This window comes from Melospiza georgiana, chromosome 3 (assembly GCF_028018845.1).
Source record: "Melospiza georgiana isolate bMelGeo1 chromosome 3, bMelGeo1.pri, whole genome shotgun sequence".
NCBI classification, from domain to species: Eukaryota; Metazoa; Chordata; class Aves; order Passeriformes; family Passerellidae; genus Melospiza; species Melospiza georgiana.
In genome coordinates, this window is record NC_080432.1 from 105,500,396 (window position 1) to 105,521,893 (window position 21,498).

Sequence of the window (21,498 nt, forward strand, 5' to 3'; positions counted from 1 at the left end):
GCAGGCCAATGGCACCTGGCCTGGACCAGCAATGGTGTGGCCAGCAGGGCTGGGGCAGGGATTGTCCCCTTGGCACTGGTGAGGCCACACCTGGAGTGCTGTGTCCAGCTCTGGGCCCCGCAGGCCAGGAAGGACATTGAGGGGCTGACTGAGGGGCTGGAGCCAGCACAGAGCAGGGCAGGGGAGCTGTGAAGGGTCTGGAGCACCAGTGCTGTGAGGAATGACTGAGGGAGCTGGGGATGTTCAGCCTGGAGAAAAGGAGGCCCAGGGGTGACCTTGTCACTCCCTACAACTGCCTGACAGAGGCTGCAGCCAGCTGGGGGTCGGTCTCTTTCCAAGTTACAAGGAATGGGACAAGAGGAAATGGATTCAAGTTGTGCCAGGGGTGGTTTAGACTGAGAATTAGGAAAAAATTATTTGAGAGGGTTGTCAAGCATTGGAGCAGGCTGCCCAGGGAAGTGTCAGGGTCACCATCCCAGCAGGCATTTAGAAGCTGGGCATCTGTGGCAGCCTGGGGCATGTTTAATGGTGCACTTGGTAGTGCTGGATAAATGGTAGGACTGGATGATCATATAGATCTTTTCCAACCAAAATGATTGTATGATTCTAGCTATCCAATTTTTTTTTTACTGTTGCTTTTCCTCTTGATGCCAGGAAAGTGAAACATAGAAATGCAAGATACTAAAATCATGCCAGAAATACAAATCTAGTAAATAGTCTGATGGAATCTAGAAGAGAAGTGAAAATACAAACATATAAATAATGTTGGATATAATATACATAACATTATGTAAACAATATAAATTATATATGGTATAAAAATAGATATATATGTGTAGATTTGGTCATTAAATTCTAGATTAGAAATAATAAATTATTGAAATGAATTTTTTATTAGAATTCAAATGAACCAGACTCACAGATGTATAAAGCTATCTTTCCAATGGATATTTAAGAAGAATATCACTAAATAAATCAGAACTGTGAGGTGCCTGCAAGCAAAGGCCCATTTATCATGGCAGGACTTAAAAAGCAGAATATCAGTGAGAACCTCTGGAGACAGTTAAAAATAAATGAATAAATAGAACTAATCCATATGCTTTTGTAAAAATGTGAATAATTTGTACCTGAACAAACTGAGGCATTCCTGGGCTCTAACATAGGGATATTTGTCTTTGTTCTCCACTACCTACACATACTGGTTACTCATTTCAGTGTAAAATGACAAATAGAATATGATTTCATTTCACAAGGGCATTATTTTTTCTTAGGAAAAACTGAGACCCATCAGAAAAACCAAATAGGATAAAAACAACAATCCTTCAAAACATTTTGAATTTTTGGCAACTTCTTCACTCTCTGAAAAAGTAGTTGCCATCCAAAACCAGATTTGCATAATAGACTGGCTTCATGCAAAGCTGGATCAATTAGTCCTGCTCAAATCAGGAGCTTCTTCTCTGCTCCATTATTCCCTTTCTCCAGTTCATTTTCTGACTTCCATTCTGCCATTGCTCACTGGGGGCCACACTGCAAACAGGACCAGGGAGGTGAGGAGCAGCAACGCTCCTGCAGTGTCAACAAACTGAGGGATGGAAAAGCCATGGAGGGGAACAAGTCTCTACCAAAGGCATTTGTAAGGGGGAATTTGTGGAGCTAGCATCACAGAGAACAGCAATGCTTCCTGTAGGAAACTCTATGAGATGGCAAAAAACCCCAGAAGGTCCTTCAAGATGCAGAAGTGTGATGGTCATCCATGCCTGGCCACTGCAACACAGACACAGCTGACAGTCTCACTCTGCTGATCTCCTACAAATGTGAAATTCATTACTCTGTAATAATGATAAGAAAAAAATGATAAGAAATATAAATGCTAGAATGTTTAATTTTCTTTTGCTTTTTACTTTATTTGCAGGAACGATACCACTTCAAAACCAGGGGAAAAAAGACACAGCACAGGTGGAAAGAGATGTGGACAGTTAAAACTCTCCAAAACTGAATCCAGTGAGGGGCATAATGCAACAGCCTTCTTCAACTGTATCACCAGAAAAAGAAAGGCAGGAGATATATGGGCCTGCTGAGGAATTGTACAGGAGAACTGGTGACAGAGGAAAAGGGAAAAACCAAGCTTGATGCCTTCTTTCCTTGGTCTTTATGGGTAAAACCATTCTTCAGGAATCCCAGGTTCCCAGGGCCGGTGGGAAAGTCTAGAGCAAGGGAGACCAGGTCAGGTATCATTTCAAGGAGCTGGGCACACACAAGTCCATGGGACCTGGTGATGCACCCATCAGTGCTGAGGGCACTGGCCAGTGCCATTGTAAGGTCAATTCTGGTTGTCTTTGGAAGGTCATGGCAACTGGGAGAGGATCCTGAGGACTAGAAGAAAACAAATGTGAGTCCTGTCTTCAAGCCGGGTAAGAAGGAGGATTCAGAGAATTACAGGCTGGTTAGACACACCTTCATCTCTGGAAGGTGATGAAAAAAGCCAGTGTCCTTAATACCTTCTTTGCCTTGATCTTTTCCAGTTAAACCAGACCTTAGAAACACCTGGGATTGGATGTGGCTTCCTCCTTGAAGGGAAAAGGAACTATAAAAGACCTAATATTAGACCAAGTAAATGGTCAGTGTTAGTGTCCTTTTCTGAAGTATAGATAAATATTCAAATTGAGGATACAAAAGGTTGTATAATTAATATTTTTAAAGATAACTTGAACAAATATGAAAATGCATCATATCATACTGAATTTTCAAGATAGAGACATAGTTCTAGTCCACTCCACCCAGACAGTCCCTTAAAATTTACACACACACACACACACACACACACACACACACACATATATATTTAATTTAAATATAATATAATGTACAGGAAACTTTGTGCTTTAGGGCATTCAATGAGCACCATGGAAAAGAAATCCCTGGCCTTTACCTGCATTTAGTGTTATTAGTTCTGCTGGAAAATAGACATTTGATTTTTCCTGCAACCATTTTTTGTCTTTTGTCAATTTTGTTAAACTCCCCAAATTACAGCAGATTATCATCACTTTCACACCCATATTTCTTCTAAATGCTTATGCAGAAAAGGCAACCACACATCTCTGACGCAGCAACAATAATTTTGAGCAGGGCCAGCACACTGCCTTTGCAGTCTGAGACCCTCTGAAATTTGTGTGGACTGAGATGACCCCTTGGGCAAGGTCAGCAGAATCTCAGTCCCTTGCTTCCCAACCAGCTTAGCCAGTAAGCAGATTATGGATGCACTTGGAGAGTTTCTGAGTGCTTAACCCAGTGAGAGCCCTTCTGTGTTTTGCCCTCCCAGGCCTGTGGAGATGTGCAAGGCTGCAGAGGCTGCTCCATTCTTGATAAGACAGTGCTTGGAGCTGAACTATTATCTGCCAGAACAGCTGGTTAATAGGGAACAGTCCAGCATTATTTGTTCATAAACCAGCTCCTAAGTGATGAGCACTACTCTGTCACTTTCTCAATCCATACACATTCCATCATGATTCATTGTAAAGAGGAAAAGCCAAGTTAACAATGGATCTGTCAACAAATGTTTCACCTTACCCGCCCCTGCATTGAGAAACACCTATTTAATGCAAAGATGTGTTTTTCACAAACAATGTTCAAAGCCTCATGAAATACTTATTTTCTTCATTTTTAGAATAGGCAAGATAATTTTATTATTTTTATATTTATATTTAGGATGGGTGATAACAGAGTGATTTTTTCCATTGGATGACTGCAGTTTTATCTACCTGTTTATGAGGCTGACAAATGTAATGGAAAACTCTAACAGATTGACAGATCACACCTGGGTAATTTCCAAGGTGTTCCAGCTCTGCCACTCCTCTGTGTGCCCTCCCACTCCAGGTGTCACTGTAGGACACTTCCACCCTCTTCTAACCTCCCACATAAATCCTTTGGACTGATGGGGAATCCAGTGGATCATCCAGGGTGTTTCCTTCAGCATTCTGGTGGGATTCAGATGTGCACATCAGCTTCAGCACTGCCTGAATGGTGTCCATGCTCCTGCCAGTGAATATCCCAGCTCCTGATGTTCACAGGATGGTTTATTGACTCATTCTCCATTTCCACCCCCCCTCCCATATTCTGCTCTTTTTTTCACCTGCCTACCTTTCTCCACCCAGTCTCCTCCCAGACAAACTGCCTGGTTATCCCTGTTTTGCTGCATTTATTTCCAAATGCCTGATATCACTACGTGTGCAATCTCAGCATTAAATGTCATTAATTATTCCATTTCCTAGGCACAGCTGCCCTTACAAGGCTCAGTTCTCCAAAAGATCTTGAATTCCCCTTGAATTACCTGGTTCATACTAGTTTCAGCTGGCTTGTCATGTATGCTTTCTGAGACATGATGGCTCACCTCTGTCTTGATTCCCCTATTCAGCTTCAAGTAACCTCAAGCACTGTCTTATATAAATCTTCTCCTGGAACGCGTTTTTCTCACCCTGTTTTTTTGGGGTTCACAGCACATCCTTATCTCCCTTCCCTTCCCATTCACAAGTCATGAACATGTCCTTGGGACACCATCCTGCTTCCTGCAAAGGCATCATCCCAACACCATCTCATCCATCCTCTGTGACCCACAAGGCTTCCCTGGTGTTGGAGGGACGCCCAGCCTGAGCACACCAGTCTGGGCACCACAGCAGGGGCAGGACAAGGGACAGCAACAACCTCCTGTTGACTGGAGGCTGCACAAATGCCTCTGGGGCTCAGGTCTGCCGGGATCTGCCACTGCTGGAGGTGGGTTTGTCTGTGTCAAGGTTTGTGCTTGAGCAGGTCTGCAAGCTGCTGCTTTGTTTCAGGGAGGAAACAAATTTTCTGGGTGACACAGCTTTGCTGAGACTGGACCAAACCTGGATTTAGCTAAAAAGAGGATGAAGAAAACCAAAGCATTTTGCTGCTTTGCTTGACACCTGATGGGGAAAATGCAATCATCCTGTCTAAGTATCTGGGAAAAGTATTTTCTATTTGTAGATATTTTTCTCAGAGGTGATAAACCATTTATTGTAATAATTTTAATAGGAATACAAGTTTTGGGAGACCTCTCTTATCCCTACAGCCAGTCAGTTCCCTTCTCAGGCCCTGGCTGCCAATTCAAGACAAGTAATTTTGTGAACACAAAAATAGGATGTTGTAATCAGGACACCTGCTGAAAGGGTAAAGGAAAACACAGAAGAAATCTGGGCTTTCTTTTAAACAGAAGTGCAACAATTAAAAACAGGGGGTGATGATTTACTACAAAAGCACAGATGAACAGGATTTTACTTTTATTCCTATAATTTATAAAACATTTTATGAAGACAGCTGGCCTGTGTGAAAGGAGTCATTTGCTCCATTGATTGATCTCCCTTCCCAACACCTAAACCAGATGAAATGCCAGTTAAGCAGAAAAACCTGAGTAAGCATTTTCTCTCTAAGAGGGTTTTTTATTATCTGGTATCAATAAAGACCTGCTTATGTTCTTACCTGATATCAGTAGAGATCTGATTATATTGTTTCCTGATCTCTACTTCATAGGAAACATTTTTAAAGGTTATCATTGCTCGTGTCAGTGACATTTCTGCTAAGCTCTGTGCCACTCCTGCTCCTTCCTCTTCTGCCACAGCTGCATTCCCTGTAATCTTATCTAAAAGGTCCTTCTGTGTTGTTTCGAGTTCAGTTTTCTACTGTGGTGACAAACCATAGACAATGGTAGTATTTATAGAGGTAGTTGGAAGAAGGAGATTAATTAAAGACCATTTTGAAAGGAAGATGGTCCCATTGCTGTAAAAAAAAAGATATCAAGACCATGCAGCTGTAACTGCTTTGGAAGATTTACTTTCACTTTTAAAGCAGATGTCTCTGTTGTGATTTAATTATGAATAAACTGGAATAGCTGGATGCTATGGGAAATCTGCTGCAAAAGCAGATGTCAGCCAAACTACTTTAGTTCATTCAAAGCACTTGTAAACTCGAGAGGGTTATGGCCTCTTTTAGTTAAACCACAGAGCCTGCAACATATAGTGCTTATTGTTTATTTAATGCAGTTTGTGAAAAGCAACTTCTTAGGGAATGTTGAGATTGTACCATTCCCTGACCTGTCTTGTCCTTCCCTGAAGAAGAATTCAAGGATGTTCTGCTCTTTTTTTATATGTAAAATCAGGCACAACCAGGTTAGTATCTTATTAGCAATATGAGCATTTTCAGTCAATAAGAAATGCCAACATCCAGGTTTGGAGAAAATCTTAAGCTCAGCTGAGACCTTCAAAGTTCTTGTAAGACCAAATTTCTTCAACTGGTCTTTCATTTTATGCATAAATTAGTTTTTTCACTAAAAGGTGGAACTTCTAAAATTACTCTAAGCAGATTTTTTCTAATTTTCCTCCATCCCCAAAATCTTGCCTCACAGTGACTACAGCAAAGTTTTGGGTAATTGTAGTAGAACAAGCAAAAAGAAAGGGTGTCCCTGGAGGTCTGGGAGCTGTGACACTGGTGCATTGGAGATGGATATGGGATAGAATATGGAGCTCTCTTATCTGTTCCACAGAAGACAGAATCTGGGTCCAGCATTAGACAGCCAAATGCCTGCATTCAAGCAGCCTTCTGTAGTCGTCCATTTGAGGTAATGAGAACTTTGATACCTTGTGCACATAAGAACATGCATTTACTTATCTTAAATTGAGCTAAGCTACATCCATCCATTTCATCTTAAATTGAGTTAACTACATTAGTATGTTTTCTAAACTGAATGAAAGGCTAAAGGATGAATTTAGCTTTTGGATTGCAGCTAATGTCCACAGAATGATGAAACACTTATCCACTTATCCAGTGGTAACACCACTGATGAGGTGGGGGCATCTGTAGAGTTGCTGTGATCATGATGGAATCCCTAAGGTTGAAGGGTCATAACCAATATTTAAACAATTGAGAGCAGTGCTATTTAGGTCTTGTGGCTGCTCTGACCATGGTTTGCTGTAACAGAGCTTGTGCTTTGGGTGGTTTGGGTTGTGAGAAAGCTCAGTGCTGTTTTCAAGATGCACCTGTCCATCTGTTGGTCCTTCTGCCTACACAGCCAAGCAAGCATGCAGGAGCACCATTGATGGCAAGCTTCTGCTTCCTGCAAGAGCATCTTTGAACCCAGCAATGGGGAGGGCCAACTTTACCCCAGGAATTTTGGTGAACTTGTGTCTTTCTACATAGTTTCAGTCTGGCTGCTCAGTAAAGTGTGTAGGAGAAGCACCAGAGATTCACAGGGGCCTGTCTAATTGCAGCCTAATTTTCTGACTTGACAGCAGCAGCACTGAAATTCTCTGAGGGGAATTTTCCCATTTCTGTGAGCCTGTGCAAGGAGAGGTATTTCACTCTGCCTCTCCCTCAGTGGCACAGAGCTCCTGTCAGCCTCAGTAAAACAGCTGCTTCCCTGGAGAAACCACTCCTAGGCAAGCACATACTGCTGCGGAGCAATAAGGCAATTGGCTTAAAATTGCTTTTTTTTACTTGAAAAATGCATGTGGATAATATTTCACTCTGCATATAATTATTAATCTGTATTTCAGCTTTTCTTTAATCTATTTCTAGGCAAAGTAGGGATGAAAACAGGACTTTATATAACCCTGATGAAAGCATCTGTCAACAGGAAAGAAATAAGTACAAGAGACTTGTTAATAAAACAGTACAACTATCTGGAGACATAGCATTACAACGAGGGAGCTTAGTGCTCTAATTAAACCATCTGCTTTTAAAATTGATTTCCTTTAGCAACTGGCTTGATTGCTGGGGTGTCCCTGCGTGGCACTGAGCTGAGCCCCTGGACTTCTCTCCACCAGTGTTCCCTGGCCATGGAGGCACTGTCCTCCACACCAGCTGTCTCAGATGGTGCACAACAGACCCCAAAGCATCATTCTCATGCAGGAGGCCTCCTAAGAGGTGGCTCCTGTCCCAGGGGGGTGATGTCACCTAACCTAGGGCCATTTCTACATCATCCAAACACCTCCTTCACTTCGCTAGGGTCTGTGCTGAAACAGCAAATGACACTCTCACTGTTTGGGGGAACAGGGAGAAGGAACAAAGTCACCTTTCTCCATCTACTGAAGAAATTTCCTTGATAGTGACTGCTGACTGGTTTATAACATGAAACAATAAATATTTGGAAGTTTTGATGCAGGGCATAACTGGCACAACTTTTCAATTTTAAAGCTTTGTGAAGCCAATCCCCATGTCATTCAGCTCTACTGAAGCACCATCAGGTGTCCACTGCCCAATGTACTTTCCACACACAACATGCTTTCACTGCAGATGAGCAGGTTTTCCTACTTTCTTCTTGTTGTGTTTGTCTGCTTTTCCTGACATGGTGTGCAGGAGAACCAGAAATGCCATTTCTATCACCACAGACATGAGGACCATGCTCACTGTTGACTCCTTTTTGCTGAAGATATTTCATCAGTCTAATGAAATAAAATAAGTACCTGCAAATGCCAACCACTGGGATGCAATGCTTGCAAAAGCAAATGCAGGAGCCTCGCCAGGAGGGAAGCAGGCAGCAATGGGGGTGGCTGACCAGAGCCAGCGTGCAGAGCTGCTGGAAGCAGTGGCACAGCTTACACATACTGCCCTACCTGCTCTCACTGAGCTCAGCCTTGTAAACCCAGAGAGCAAAGCTGAAAGCATGGGAAAAGCTAATTAAATGCAGCACTCAATTAAAATCCCTCTAAAAATTTTTATTGGTTTTGTGCAAAACAGTTCACTCATCCTTTTACTATTCTTCTCAGTTTCTTTATGAGGACAGACTGATCAGGGGAGCTGAAAAATCAAGGTGTAATCTGTGAGCCTGTGAAATTAACCCTGTATGTGCCAGTTTGATGTGGTCTAAACAGAGTGCTGAGCTGCTACCCTGAGAGGAATCATACAACCAGAGAATATTGGGTTGGAAGGGACCTCATGGACAATCTGGTTCAACCTTTCTTGACAAAAATATTGCCTGGGCTAGATGGTTCAGGACACTGTCCAGCCAAATCTTTAAACTGTCTAATGCTAGGCAATCCACCATTACCCTGGAGAGATTGTTCCAATGGCTGATTGTTCTCATTGTGAAAAATTTTCCTTACATCTCTGGTGAAAGTCTCCTCAGGATTAACTTTTACTTCTTACCCCATGTATTTTCAATGTGACTCCTTGTAAAAAGGGAGTCTCCATCTTTATAGTCACCCTATAAACACTGGAGCATGGTAATAGTGTCTCCCTTCTCTTCTCAAGGTTGAACAAATCCTTTTCCCCGTATGACGTTTTTCTACTTCTTAAATTATCTTTGTGGCTCTTCTCCACCCTGCCCACCTCTCTTCTTGCCTAGTGGAGACCAAAACTGAACAGAGCATTCCAAGTGTGGCCTCACAAGTGGTATAATGACTCCTTTATCATTGCTGATGCTGCTCTTGTTGATGCAGAAGCAGCTCCTTGGCTTGAAGTGGTTACTGGCTATCTCCCGGGGCAAAAGAATCAATCCGGGCCCAAAGAGCAGCAAACAGCTAAAAATAATCCCTCTAAAGCTTCCTAGAAATTGTAGGAATTGCTCTTTGAGCCTTTTTGGTTGTTTTCTACATCTGCAAAAACATGGTGTTGGCAGAAAGACACAGAGAAGGTGGTCTGTCTGTAATAACTTTTATTTTCTTTCTCTTCAGCTGTGCCAACAAGAGGAGCCTACTCTGAATATACATCTCTAAAATTAAAGCTAATTTATCAGGAGAACCCCTACTTATTTTCTTTAATTTTAAAAGCTGCCTTATCTTGAACTAACAGAGGCTTGAACTACATGTTCTTTGTAGGCAGGCATAAAGTGCTCATAATGCAAATGGATGACAACAGGATCACACAATGCTCCTGGATGATCCTGCAGGCAGGTGGATCCCATCCAGCCCCCAGCCAGAGTCCAGTGGGGCAGGAAACACACCTTGTGGTGGGGCTTTACCCTACAGCACCCCACAGACCCCTGCTGACCCTGCAGTCAGCACAGGGTGCCAAGCACGTGCCCATGGAGCTGGCATTGGAGACAGAGGGCTCTGCCAGCCCCTGGCCTCCCTCACCTGGCTGAGCAAAGCCCATGGGCTGAGCACAGCCACAGGGGGTGATGGGGTGATGGCTCTGCCAGTGTGCTCCCTGTGATGGAACTTCTGCTGCTGTGACTTGGTTTGGTCAGGCTCAAATTTTGTGTTTGCTGGGGAGAGGAAGAAGAAGGCACCCACAGAAATAGCTGGTGCCTCACAGACAGGAAAAGATGCCATGCTGTGTTCAAATGGGTAAAATACTTAAAGGTGGCATGAGTATGGAAAGCCAGCAAGTTTCAGCTGCGAGTATCTCTGTGCCTGTGAGTGGTGCCGGGCCAGGGAATGCTCACCACACTCGGGGTTTGGTTACCTCATGTTTCACAATGTACAGACTGTCTCTGCTGTCCTCTAGATGTCAGTGACAGCCAGCACATCCCACTCCCTGCTTCCACCCCACCCCGTCATGGCTGGGCCCGGCTCTTCCCTCCTTCCCTTTCCCTGGCTTCCCTGTCTCTGACACAGGACTGACACTTCATGCCACACCAAAGGAATTCATCCTCCAAAGCAAGCCAAGATGCAAATCCATGACTTCCACTTTTTGAAAAGGCCAGTTTCCAGTTTTCCCATGGGTTACCACTCCTTGGTAACATGGTGCCTCACTATGCACTGCTGCATCATCCCCACGGCCAAGAGAGCAGGGCTGTGCTTTCCCAGAGCACTGTGCTCTCCTCAGAGGGGAGCAGGTGATCCCTGATGGCCAAGAGAGCAGGGCTGTGCTTTCCTAGAGCACTGTGCTCTCCTCAGAGGTGATCCCTGATGGCCAAGAGAGCAGGGCTGTGCTTTCCCAGAGCACTGTGCTCTCCTCAGAGGTGAACCCTGATGGCCATGAGGACAGGGCTGTGCTTTCCCAGAGCACTGTGCTCTCCTCAGAGGTGAACCCTGATGGCCATGAGGACAGAGCTGTGTTTTCCCAGAGCACTGTGCTCTCCTCAGAGGGGAGCAGGTGATCCCTGATGGCCATGAGGACAGGGCTGTGCTTTCCTAGAGCACTGTGCTCTCCTCAGGGGTGAGCAGGTGATCCCTGATGGAGATGGGGAATGCCATGCCAGGGTGTGCATCAGGGTGTTACAGCAGGATCTTCCAACAACAGATAGCTAAGGAGGTGCAGGAGAAAGAGAAGAGAATTCAACAACTTCCTGCTCTGGTTTATATGAAGTGAACTTCTGAGTAATGGAACTGCCAGTAAAATAGTTTTCCATCAAAGCCTTTCTTGATGAAAAATGAGGTGATTGAAAGTACACATAAAAAAAATGTCAACGTACCTGCTCTCTTTGGGGCTTTTATCTTTCAAGAAAAATGCAAAAAATAATTATTTCCTTGGCTTGTTTTCCATCTCTTTATTCTACAATGAAAGTGAGTGACATTTTTCTAAACACCCCTAATGTAAAGGTCTTCAGCCAGCACAGTGTGAAGCCCATATTCACTACGGACCTCATTCTCTAACTTCACCTTTTTTCAGCCCTCCACCTCCCTTTTTATAACCCCAGGATGTGAAAAAAAGTTCTTCAGAAAGGTACAACAATTATATAGTCTGCCTTTATTGATCCCCTATAGTGCTAAGTCTGTAAGAGCATCTATTATAATAACTGCTGCTGATTGGTTGAATTCATTGCTAAGATACTGTAATACATTTGGGTGGGATAGAGGAAGCTAAGAAAACCTGAAATGTTTTTCTAGATTTAACTATTACCATCCCTGAAGACAGATTAATACAGATTTTAGGTTCTCCTAACCCTGAGAGGACATTGAGCAGGTCATCATGGTAAAGGTCCTGTAAAGTTACAGTGATCAGAAGTCTCCCCAGTCTTTAGCTGGGAAGAGCTGCTGAAGCAGTCAAATTTCATGTTTCATTCTCCATGGTTTTAGAACATATCCAACAGTGTTTTTCTTACTATATTTATTATTAAACATACATCCCACTGGGGTATGGAGAGCATGAACTCCACAGCACCATCCTGATGCATCTACTCTGGGGGCTTTTGGCTGCCACAGTGAGAGGTGTTTTCTGGTGAGTGGTACATTGCAATTGGTTACCCTGGGAAAGAAGATAATCAGTATGTTTATTACATATCCCCTCATAAAATATCCCAAAACTTCTCATTTGTCTTCATAACCTCTCAGCTGGTGACACAAGGCAGGGAGACCGATGTGAAGCAAAGAGGAGACACAATGGCACAGAGATTGCATTTGAAGGTACAAAAAGGTGTAAAGCAAGGAGCAAAAACTGGAAATTACACAGGCAAATGTGTTGGAAGCCTAGGTAGGATGGTACAACAAGGGGGGGATTTAGTTATAGGAGCCTGCTGAGAGATGAGTGCAGGAAGCAGGCTGGAACAAACACCACAGGAGTGATTTTGTTGGGGCAAAGGCAGTGATTTTTCTTTGACATTAGGAAATCCGGGCAGCAGCACTGTGCTGGGGGTGAATGAGAAGCTGCAGCAAGAACTGCCAGAGAAAGGGAAAGGGGCAGAGCCTGAGCCCTGTGCAGAAACAGTAGGCAGCATTCAGCTGCTGAAAGGAAGGGGACAGACTGTGTACATGCTTGGGGAAAAGTGGCCACTGCCCTTGTCTTGCTCACCAGAGCTCACAAACAGAGCCATGAGCACAACAGATCTCGGGTCCCTCACATACAGGATCTCATGCTGGAGCTGCTGCCGTCTGCCAAGGATAGCCCATGGTCCTTTTTGAACTAGTGGGGAATTGGGATCTGCCTCTACAAACATTTTTAATATCTATGTCTATCTATTAAACTGAAATAAAATTTTAAAAGTTTTAAAAGATGGCTGGCTACCCATGGTCCTTTCCAGATCTGCATCTCACTCCTGCAGCTGTTGTAAGTTCAAGGAGCACATCCCTGGCTATTGATTTTTCTGACACCTTTGGATTAAATGAAGGTTAAAATCTGTCAAGAGAATGTTTAATTCATGTATTTAGCAAGCACAGTTCTTTCATCTGCCCACACAATATGCCTGGAAATATGCTAAATTGGAGCAATAGCTCAATCAGGGCTAAAATGAGAAACTGTTAAACAGCAACACTTCTGCCAAGACACCAAGAGCAAGTATCAGGATCATCTCTAATTACAAATTCTGCTAGCTGAAGTAATTAAAGAGCTCATTCTGGACTTGCTTCATGAGGCTACTCCATGCTATTGACTAGTGGGAATCTCCTTATCCTGGGGATCTCAATTGGCCCTGGATGTCAGTGGTGCCATCAGGAGAACGGGATGGCTCAGCCACTTCTTCTACCTGACAAAAGCATAGCTAAGGGAGAAGAAACCAACTCATATGACAGGTAATTCCTGCAAGGGTGACTTACTCAAATGAAAGAACAACCAGGACAATGAAGACAAGCTGGCCATGAATAAACTTCAGCTGGAATTTGGAAGAGAGTTTCGTTTTTGCTGCAAGGGAAGCAGGATTTTGAGACAACCTTCCAACTAGCACAGCAGAGCCAAAAAACCACAGGGAAAAAATATTAACCCAGACCTAATGTTGTGCTTTTTGCTGGAGCTGTGTAGTTTTATGAAATAGTCTCTGTGGCAACAGAAACAGCAGAGGACTTGTCTCTGTAACTCAAGAATCTCCTCTAGGCTGATTATTTAATGCAGACCATGAAATCTGTTGCATTGAAATGCCATCCCCTGTGCAGGTTTCGGTGGGTATAAATGGGTTTGATGGATAATCACACTTTGCTCAGAGCAAGAATGTTCCAAAGGACATGAAATGGCCACTTAGGGCTTAAGTATTATAGTCCAGCTGGAGCAGCACTGATGCTACAGCAACTTACCTTAATGACTCAAGAGCATATTTCACAGCAATGCTGTACAGCTCTTCTGACCTAAAAGCCCTTCCGTGGCTTAAGCTCAAATTTATGCCACTCACAGAATACATCTAAAAAGAAAAAAAGCACATCCATTGAAACCAGGAAGAAAAACAGAGGATTTGAAGCTACGAAAACCAAGAGATTAAAACAGGCTGAAGGATATATCAAGAGTGGCAATGATAACAGAAGTCTCATGTAGGAAGACCATTACTTTGGGTTCAGCAGTGAAAGCCATTAACAGACATTTCAGGTGCAGTGTGCTGGGGCAGCAGCAGGATGACAGGCAGTGCTTGTGGGACCACAGCCATCTCAGCAAGCAGTGTTCCTGCCTTTTGGAGATGGCTCATGCCTCTGTCACTGCTCCAGGCTGGCGATGTCACCAAAGGACTTTGCAAGGGCCATTCCCAGCAGACAGCCATGAGGCAATAGCTGAAAGAGGACAATATGGGTGTGTGGGCAAAGCAGGTGCAGCAGGAAAGCTGGAGCCCCATCCAGATACAGCTTTAATTAGAAAATCCACAATTAAATTATAAATGTTATGTATCTGACATTATTGTGCTGCTTGTATCATGCTCAAGAGTGATTCAGCTTTCTTAATTCTCACACCTGAAAGGCTGACCTCTTCACACCCACATTCTTCCTACCTCCCTTCATTAAGCATACTCAGAGAATCTAAAGAAAATGAAGGGAAGAGCTGTTAGCCTTAATATCAGGTTCCACAGGATGGATTTTGCAAATGAAGGATGGGCTGGTGCTTATGTGCTGCAGACTGGAGCCCCACAGCAGCAGCACCCACACCATGTATCCACATATCCAGCACTGTGTGTGCTTTCTTTACAGCTTTGCCCTGTAAAGGAGTAGTTGACACACAGATTGGCAGGAAAGAAGAAAATTGGTTATCTTGGGAATGCATGCAGAAACCATCAAATCTGATAATTACCCTTTTCCTGTTGGGAAGGTGTGAACTGAAAGTATTTTAATGAAGAGGAGTAATGGGGTAGCAGCAGCTAGAATGGGACCAACCTGAGCTGTTAACTTCAGCAAACCTCACCTGCTACAGCTCCTTATTATTTGCCTGGCGTTGCCCCTGGGCTCCTGATCACCTTCTGCAGGTTTGTCTCCATGCCAGCACCAATCTGCTCCTCACCCCTTCAGTCTCACACTGGTGAAACAAGTCCCCCATGCCTAGGTGCAGTGGGGGTCTGGTCCCTTTGGGAGTCAGAAAAGCAATCATGGATCTTGCTCGGCATCTGGGCTAGAAGTGCTCTACACCCTCAACTCTGGCGCTTCACAGCAACGTGTTGGCAAAATCCTGCTGATACCAGAAGTGCCTCACCCAAAGAAACAAGGCAAAAAAAACACAAGCTATTTTTTAGCTATTTTTTTTTCTTTGGGTTCCCAGCAGAGAAATTCAGTCTGCCAGGTTTATTTGTGTAAGGTGCTGAAACGCAGAGAGATGTTGGCTCAGCTCTTATTTTTCACATCTTGATAGCCATTGATTGCAGTGGAATTGATCTTGATCTGCAAAGAGGTACAAAGGAAAAGATAAGCACAGGTTGCTGTGTGGCAGGGTTGAAGGGGGTAGAACCCCTGGACCTGGGAGCATGTGCTTTCCCTGCAGGGTGAGGTTCCTCTCCTGAACTAGATGTATGTAGACAGCTAAACTGGATGGGGAAACCAGGCAGCTAGAGATTGGCACACATTTCTCAAGGTGTTTGCTTCTCAACTCCCTGTTTCCAAGTCAGAATGTAACAATTCCTTTCTTGTCCTCTGAACACAAATTTTCAAGGCTCCAGCTGACCTTTTCTTTAGAGTGTTAATTCCTTAAATCTGTCATTTTCTGTTTCTCAAATTTACCACAGGACTGAATTACATTTAATGATCACCTTTAAAGAAATCATATAGAGGACTTGTACCCAAAATGTTTGCTTGTGCTGCACCATGCAGCCTGAGGAGGCTACTTCAGGTGAGACCATCAAGGCAGTGACAGCTTGGTTGAAGTCTAGGGGATGAATTAGGCAAGTCCTTCTGGCACCTGAAAAGCAAATCAAGCAAATGAGAGTTCAGTAGGACCTTGTAACAGCCCAGACTGGCTGCCCTGGGGTAGGAATGAGCTGCAGACAGACTGGCACACACACTTGCATGTGTACAAGCACATTTGTGATGATTTCCAAGCGCTTTTGTGCACTGACGCTGCCCTGGCACAGGGAGCAGAGGCAGAGCTGGGATGCACAGAAGGATGACAGCCACATGTAGCAAGGCATGCCACACTGTGTGACCTCTGCCTGCTTTCTGCTCTCAGTGTGGTCCCCAGCAGCCAGGTAGGAGGAATGGCAGTGCCACTGGTTTCCACACAGAGTGAAGGCTGTGATGCAACACCAGCAAGGTGACACAGAACATTGCTTCCTCTGCAAATCAAGAAGATCCTGCCCACCCATGCAGCAAAATCTGCTTCTACCCACCACGACATAAGGCCTGATCTACTTCAGCTCCACTCACTTCAGAGCAGTGCTACTGATCCTACAGCAGCTCAGGACCCCACTGCAGGCATTTCAGGCTTGCCTATTCCACCTGCACCTCTTTTATGCATCCTGCCTAAAGCAGATGGCTCAGAACCTTGCTCCAGGGTGCAGCAAAAGTCACAAATGGAGTTTTCATTGCAGCAACCACAATAGACTAGGCAAGTTTTAGACAGGAACAAAAAGGTATTAAAAACTATTTACTAGACTGAGAATCAAGGGAAAACTGTAATTATGCAACCTGTACCTTTGGTTACAGGCTAAACGGTAAAATGTGTTAAATTAGCTTTTCTGGATTGGTAAAGTGGAAGTGGATAGGCAAACCAGGAGCTCACATTCAAGATGTAAAAAGCAGTGAGGGTTTTAACCCTAGGAACAAAACTTCATTGTGTGAAAACTTCCTGTCCCCAGCGTCCAAGCCACCCCAAAGGATCTGCCATTTATTTCCAGGTAACCCAAGCATAAGAAATGGAAGATAATACATCATCCCTTTTTTTCTTTATTACTATTTATCTGGGGAGACCCCAAACCAGCAAGTATTCTGGATATATTGCGATTCCCATGCAGCCACTGGGGTTCAAAGCCAATTAACATCTTACAGAATCAGGCTCACCCATCCCAGGTGAAAAGTTCTGCAGTGCTTCCACCTGCAGAGGCTGCCCAAACCAAAACACCAGGCTGCCACCAGAGCAAGCCACAACAAGATTAAACTCATATTTTTCATTGTTTATTTTAGCACATCCAACACAGTGCAAATTTCTTTTTTGAATTGCAGTTTATTAGATGAACAGAGTTTAATACATAACATGTACACAACCTAGGATGCAACATGCTCCCTCCCCTCCCAAGTTACAGAACACTGATGCTGTGAAGGGGAACACCACGTTTGTGACCCCACAGGGATGTTACAGATGGCTGGGAGTGGAAGCTTTGCACACAGGTAGGCCTACACAGGACAGGATTACACACGTGAGAAGAGCCAAGACCAGCAAGAAGGGAGTAAGCTGGATCTGCCCTGGCTGAAGGATTGCTCTCAAGAAGGTGTTCTCTGTTTTCCCTCCCAAATTCCTCAGGGAGCAGGAGGGTGAAGCATAGGCCACGATGCAGCTGGAGTCCTGTGGAAAGCAGTGGTGCATGGTGTCACACGTGCCACTGCCAGCCAGGGGTCCCTGTGAGAACCACTGCTCAGGGTGCCAGAGCAAGCTGGGAGCATTCTGCACTGGCTCCTCCACTCGGGCTCCCTGTGAAGGGTGAACATATGGGACTCCATCCTCCTCCCACTGTCCATGCCAAGGTGGTGTGAAATCAGTGAATAAGTTACCGAAAGATAATGAGATTTGGCATTTTCCTGGTGATCATCCCACTCTTGAACTCCGTGAAGGGCCACAAGGCAATTTCAGGGTCCTACTTCGGAATCATGGTATTGCCTGAATAGGACACCTGAAATAAATGGCCTGATGGTGGAAAAGGACAGGGAGGGACAACAGAGAAATCCACCGAGAGCTTGGCAGCTACTCTTCCTTTCAGTGATAGCACTTGGGCTGCTAAACATTAGAATCAGACACTATTTTAAAGAAAGTGTAAACATGAGTTTATGGGCTTTACTCCAGGTTCACTTCCCTTGGAAAGTTTGATTCTAGAGAGTCAACAAAAAGGAAAAGAAAATCAAAAAATAAAGTCACCTAGGAAAAATCAAGAGTTCAGAAGACTCATCAAAAACTGTTTCAGTCTTACAAAGCATGTGCCTTTTGACTCAGGCATCAAAATAAATTTACTGTATTATTAAAAACTAGCAATATAGAAACTACGCCTTTCTCAGTTGAAAGTTTAAGCACATCTAAGAAGACCCCACAGAAACAGTCCTCTTTCTGGCAAGGCACTATCCAGTAGTGTGTGGCACAAACAAAAACACCTCTGTCAAAGCCACTGATACAGTGAATGTGCACGTGCACGTCAGCCCACACAGCAACTTTAGCTAAGTACAAAGATTAAGTTTCACTCACACTGCTCTCCATTGAAAAAGTGGGGTAGTTATCAGTATTAGCTAGAAATTGGGATCATTTGGTTCTTAAGCATAACTCTCTATGCCAAAATCTTAAACAGAATTAAGAATTTCCTATTTCTTTCAGTAAATGTCTCTTGATTCCCCAGACCTTTTCAGTTACCTGATAGCTACATTTCATTACTACAAAACTGATTAAAAAATTCCTGATCATCTTATGTAACAAACTAGAAGTCTACTTGATTTAATTACAAAAATAAGGCTGTCATTCAACAGACAAAATTCACATCCAAACATATATACTTCTTTTTTTTTTAACTAGCTATTTATAATTCAAAAGCACACATTCTAAGGGACTTACACTGCCAATCCATGCAAGCAAGCAGGATATCTTTGGAGCTAGTGTTGTCCTCCATTCAACTGACTATGCCCACACACATGCTCTGAAATAAGCCAGGTTTACTTAACAGCTGAAACAAGACTAACTCTCCACTAAACGAGAGCCTTCTATTCTACAATTATCAAAATTCAAAAGGAGCTCTGTGAAACTAATTTTATCCCTGGAGAAATCAGTGTGGTTTTTCCTTTCACATTAGCAAGCCTGGGATTTCATCCAGGATTACCCATGTGTATATGCTTACACAGTTAGGTAAATTTTTCAGACCTGGGACTTCAGGCAGTTCTCAAGGTTTACAATGTATCAAGTACATGATAAATCCAGGATGGCTTCTCTGTAATCAACTGCAAAATTACGTACATTTATATCTCTATTCATTTACAAAGTTAAATATTTTAACCTCTTTTAAGAAATAGTTATACTGAATGTGGTGAAGTTAACAATGTACAGCTCCACCTCATGTCATATTCCCTTCCTATAGTGAAGTTCAAGTCTCATGAAAATATGGGATTGGTTACAAGAATGTCACAGTACCTTGACACAGATAACATAATTCTTAAAAATGTACGCACATACATCAATGCCCGTTCAGGATTCCTCTAGAGAAGGTGCTCTGGCAAAGACTTTGACCAGCAAATACAGCCACAGATTTCAAACCTGTGTGTGCTCTTCCTCCGTCTAGCTCTTTAGCTCAGCTGAGCAGCCAGGCTTGTTCAGTCGGGTAAGAAGAAGGCTAAGAGGTGACCCGATGGTAGCCTACGACTATCTTGAGGGCTGTTAAAAAAAACAGTGGTGCCAATCTCTTGTTGTGAGTGCCAAACAGACACAGCAAAGGTAACAGCCTCAAATTAAAGCCTAGGAGTCAAAGCTGGACTTTAAAAGATAAAGTTTTCACTAGGGAAGCACTGCAGCAATGTCACAGGTTACCTAGATAGTTATGAGATTTTCATCTCTGGATATTCTTAATGCTCTGCTAGACAAACCCATATTTGTTTCAAGCTAGTGTGGTTCTTTGGCCTGATTTTGACAGTGATGCACCAGATGACCTTCAGCTGTCCTTTCCAGCTGACATGTCTGGCATGCCATGACTACTGATGCTGGCAGAACACCTGATTTGTTTCACAGGTGTTGCTTTTGTTGTGGTAGTGTTGCTTTCTGACACTTTTTACAAGTCTGGCTTCCTTCAAACCACACAGTCTGAGGGATGCTGTGATTGCAAAGTAGCTTTTCTGCATGGTGGCTTGTGTCCCATTTACCCGAAGACACAAGGACATTCACTGTGGTGGCACCACCTTGCCAGTATGAAATCACTGTAGGAAAAGCCACATCACAACACAGCTGTTATTTATGTATCAGATTTGATTCAAAATGCATGATGCAATTTTACTTCTGTCTAGAATGCATTTTGTAATAATTATTGGCAAGTAATGGGCCTAAGTTCTGCTATGTGCATCAGTGCAGTCCCACTGGAATAATCTCCATTTCCTTTACTTATTACTCAACTGAACAACCTTTCTGGCCTCATTTGGCAAAGCACACACTCAGCTTTCTCACTGTCTTCCAGGCACCTTCACATCACCACATCTGGGGATATAAAACGAGGACAACAGCTAGGCAAGTTAGGCATGCTCTTGGACCATGGTGGAGTGTTTAACCATCATGGGACTGACACCTAGCTCTCAAAGTACCCCCTTGACTCTCATGTGGCTTGTGGTGGAGCCGTGTGTTATTGAAGGTAAACTGAAGTTTTGGCAAAATTTCATTTTAAGACAGTCCAACTATAGAGCTCCAGCCTTGGGTGTTAAGACTTCCTCATTTAAGAGATAACTTCATAGTATCACTAGTTGTAAGACCCCTTTAATTCTTCTGAACTCCCCAGTGTTTCCACCAAGGAAACATTTACTGAACATTTCACCTGCATTTGGAAACATGTCAAAATATTTCACTTTGGCACCTCCTTCATGATAGCAACTTCTTTTAACAGTCAGTTGCAATGTGCATCATTAGACAAATCAAGTCTTCATTAACAACATTAGCAGCCCATGTCTCTTAAAATAACCATGATCTAGAATAAACATCACAATAAATAAATAAATGTAGAGCAAAAATATGTCAGTTATTGGCTTAGACTGAGAGCTCAAGATTGATGCTTTTTACCTTCTGGATCATAGCCAGCACAAACATCATAATAACCAGCAGCACTTTAACTATTCATTTGAACTACAGTAGTGGGAGGAATTAAAAAAGATAAGGAATGTGACTGTATAAGAATACCCATGAATGATACAAGCCCTACACTTTCACTCCTTATTCTCAAACACACATGCCTGTTAGAATATCAGGGCCAGTTGCAAAAGCAACCAAAAGACAAAAGTGAAACATCAACAGTGAGCATTTTTACAAAGGAAGATGAGTAGCCCAGCCTTAATCCTACTTCATGTGCATGTTATTAGCTCCACATTATTGGAGAGCACCATCTCATGGCAAGCAGACTACTACTACTGACACACATTTGCTCTATCACAGTGATCCATTAGGGAAGCTGTTATGTGCTGAAGGATAGTCACTCATTCAGGAATGTGCTTGTTGTAACTTCATATGGGCTTTCTAGGGTTCTGACTCCTATTGAAAAGAGAAAAAATAAATAGTATT

General features: G+C 43.4%; 1 protein-coding gene across 1 annotated transcript in view; it reads right to left on the reverse strand.

The window, feature by feature from the left end:
* Positions 1-19,986: 19,986 nt before the first annotated feature.
* SH3BGRL2 (SH3 domain binding glutamate rich protein like 2) overlaps positions 19,987-21,498 on the reverse strand; it is a 35,333-nt gene continuing 33,821 nt past the window's right edge. Inside the window, exon 4 of the mRNA XM_058021366.1 lies at positions 19,987-21,468. Within this exon, the coding sequence (XP_057877349.1) occupies positions 21,454-21,468 (15 nt within the window). The 3' untranslated portion in view covers positions 19,987-21,453. The remainder of the gene's footprint in view (positions 21,469-21,498) is intronic.